The sequence below is a fragment of the Octopus bimaculoides genome, chromosome 15, assembly GCF_001194135.2.
Source record: "Octopus bimaculoides isolate UCB-OBI-ISO-001 chromosome 15, ASM119413v2, whole genome shotgun sequence".
Classification (NCBI taxonomy): Eukaryota; Metazoa; Mollusca; class Cephalopoda; order Octopoda; family Octopodidae; genus Octopus; species Octopus bimaculoides.
Window position 1 is genome coordinate 7,430,332 of NC_068995.1, and position 1,861 is coordinate 7,432,192.

At 34.4% G+C, this 1,861-nt stretch overlaps 1 protein-coding gene across 1 annotated transcript in view; it reads left to right on the forward strand.

Annotated features, from left to right (window-relative positions):
- The window catches only part of LOC106875064 (neuroendocrine convertase 1), a 167,183-nt gene that overhangs the window by 146,128 nt on the left and 19,194 nt on the right, over positions 1 to 1,861 (forward strand). The window contains exon 7 of the mRNA XM_014923026.2: positions 578 to 666. Within this exon, the coding sequence (XP_014778512.1) occupies positions 578 to 666 (89 nt within the window). The remainder of the gene's footprint in view (positions 1 to 577; positions 667 to 1,861) is intronic.

Here is a 1,861-nt window from a genome sequence, read left to right on the forward strand (position 1 = left end):
CTCTCTCTCTCTCTCTCTCTCTCTCTCTCTCTCTCTCTCTCACTCCTTATATGCATGTATGTATGTACACATATATATACTTATAGTTATATGTATAAATAAAAAGAAAGACAGAGCATTACGTAAATAGATGCACAAAAAGAAGGGAGAGTTAATTCTGTATGTACTTATCCATAATTCTCTAATTCGAGCGCAGTTTTATATGTCATTAAAATGATCCCATACTTATGTCCTACCATTACGTCGTCGAAGTTTGAAGTTTTTACCGTGTTGTGATAAATTTATATGCTTCTATAAATTTCTACACGTGTATGAGTGTTCGTATAATCTATTCTTATATGCATGTATAGCGGTATAGTTTGTGGATCTGTTGTTGCTGTTGTTGTTGTTGTCGTTCTTCTTCTTCTTCTTCTTCTTCTTCTTCTTCTTCTTCTTCTTCTTCTTCTTCTTCTTCTTCTTCTTCTTCTTCTTCTTCTTCTTCTTCTTCTTCTTCTCCTGCTCCTCCTCCCCCTTCTTCACACGCATAGAATAAAGCAAACGTACGTTTATATTAATCTACGATTTATGTTTCTTCCAGGCACGGAACACGGTGTGCTGGTGAGATTGCCATGACAGCGAACAACAATATATGCGGTGTTGGTATTGCTTTCAATTCCAAGATTGGCGGTAAGTCGTATCATAGACATGTCATGGCATTGACAAATGTCCAAGTTATTATTATTATTTTGTTTTGTTTGCTTCGTGGTTGTGTTTTTTTTTCTACCAAGCCTAATCCTTTTACTTTCATCAATAAACAAATAACTCAATTTGTAAACCGTACAGATTAGCAGAACAAGGCAGAACTAGATTTTCTTGAAGTGAATAATAATAATAATAATAACACTACTACTACTACTACTACTACTACTACTACTACTACTACTACTACTACTGCTGCTGCTGCTGCTGCTGCTGCTGTTGCTGCTGCTGCTGCTGCCGCCACAACAACTACAAATATAATATTACTACTACAACTACTACTGCTATTACTACTACTGCTGCTGCTGCTTCTGCTGCTGTTGCTGCTGCTACTGCTACTACTACTACTACTACTACTACTACTACTACTACTACTACTACTACTATTAATACTAATAATAATAATAATATTAATAATAATAATAGTAATAATAATAATAATAATAATAATGCTTAAATTATTATATTATTGTTATCATATGATTATCATGAATATCACGATCATTATTATTATTGTACTTTTCATTATTATTATTGTTATTGCACTTACTGTTATTATTATTATTATTATTATTATTATTATCATTATTATTATTATTTTTATGCACATTGGCTCTTCGTTGTCTTTCTTCAGATTCGTTCGTCTTGATAAATGGTTTGTATAATTCTTCACGACCATCCCATAGTTCTTTTGAGAGTCAAATGTTAGCGTTTACATCACAGAATCCCCATAACAATGCCATCTTACATAAATTTTCGTGTTCGTAAGAAATAATACAACATCACATTTCTGTGGTTTTTGCCAAAAATTAGAAACCTCCAAAAGAACTAGCTTCCTTCTTCCGAGAGAAAATAAATGCCTCAGCTTTGATTAGATGCTGATTATCTTGTCATGGTCTCTTCGTCGCTGTCGACGATGAGCATTCGATTTTTGGTACACCTATTGAGTTCCCATTCTTGAAATTAAGATGCAAGTGGCTGATTATTCCATAGGTTCATCCAGCGAAGTTTTAAGGTGTAACTAGTGTGATACAATGTGACAAGGCTGGGTCTTTGCGAGACAAAGAGCGAGAGCGAGAGGAAAAGAGAGAGAGAGAGAGAGAGAGAGAGAGAAGGGGAGAGA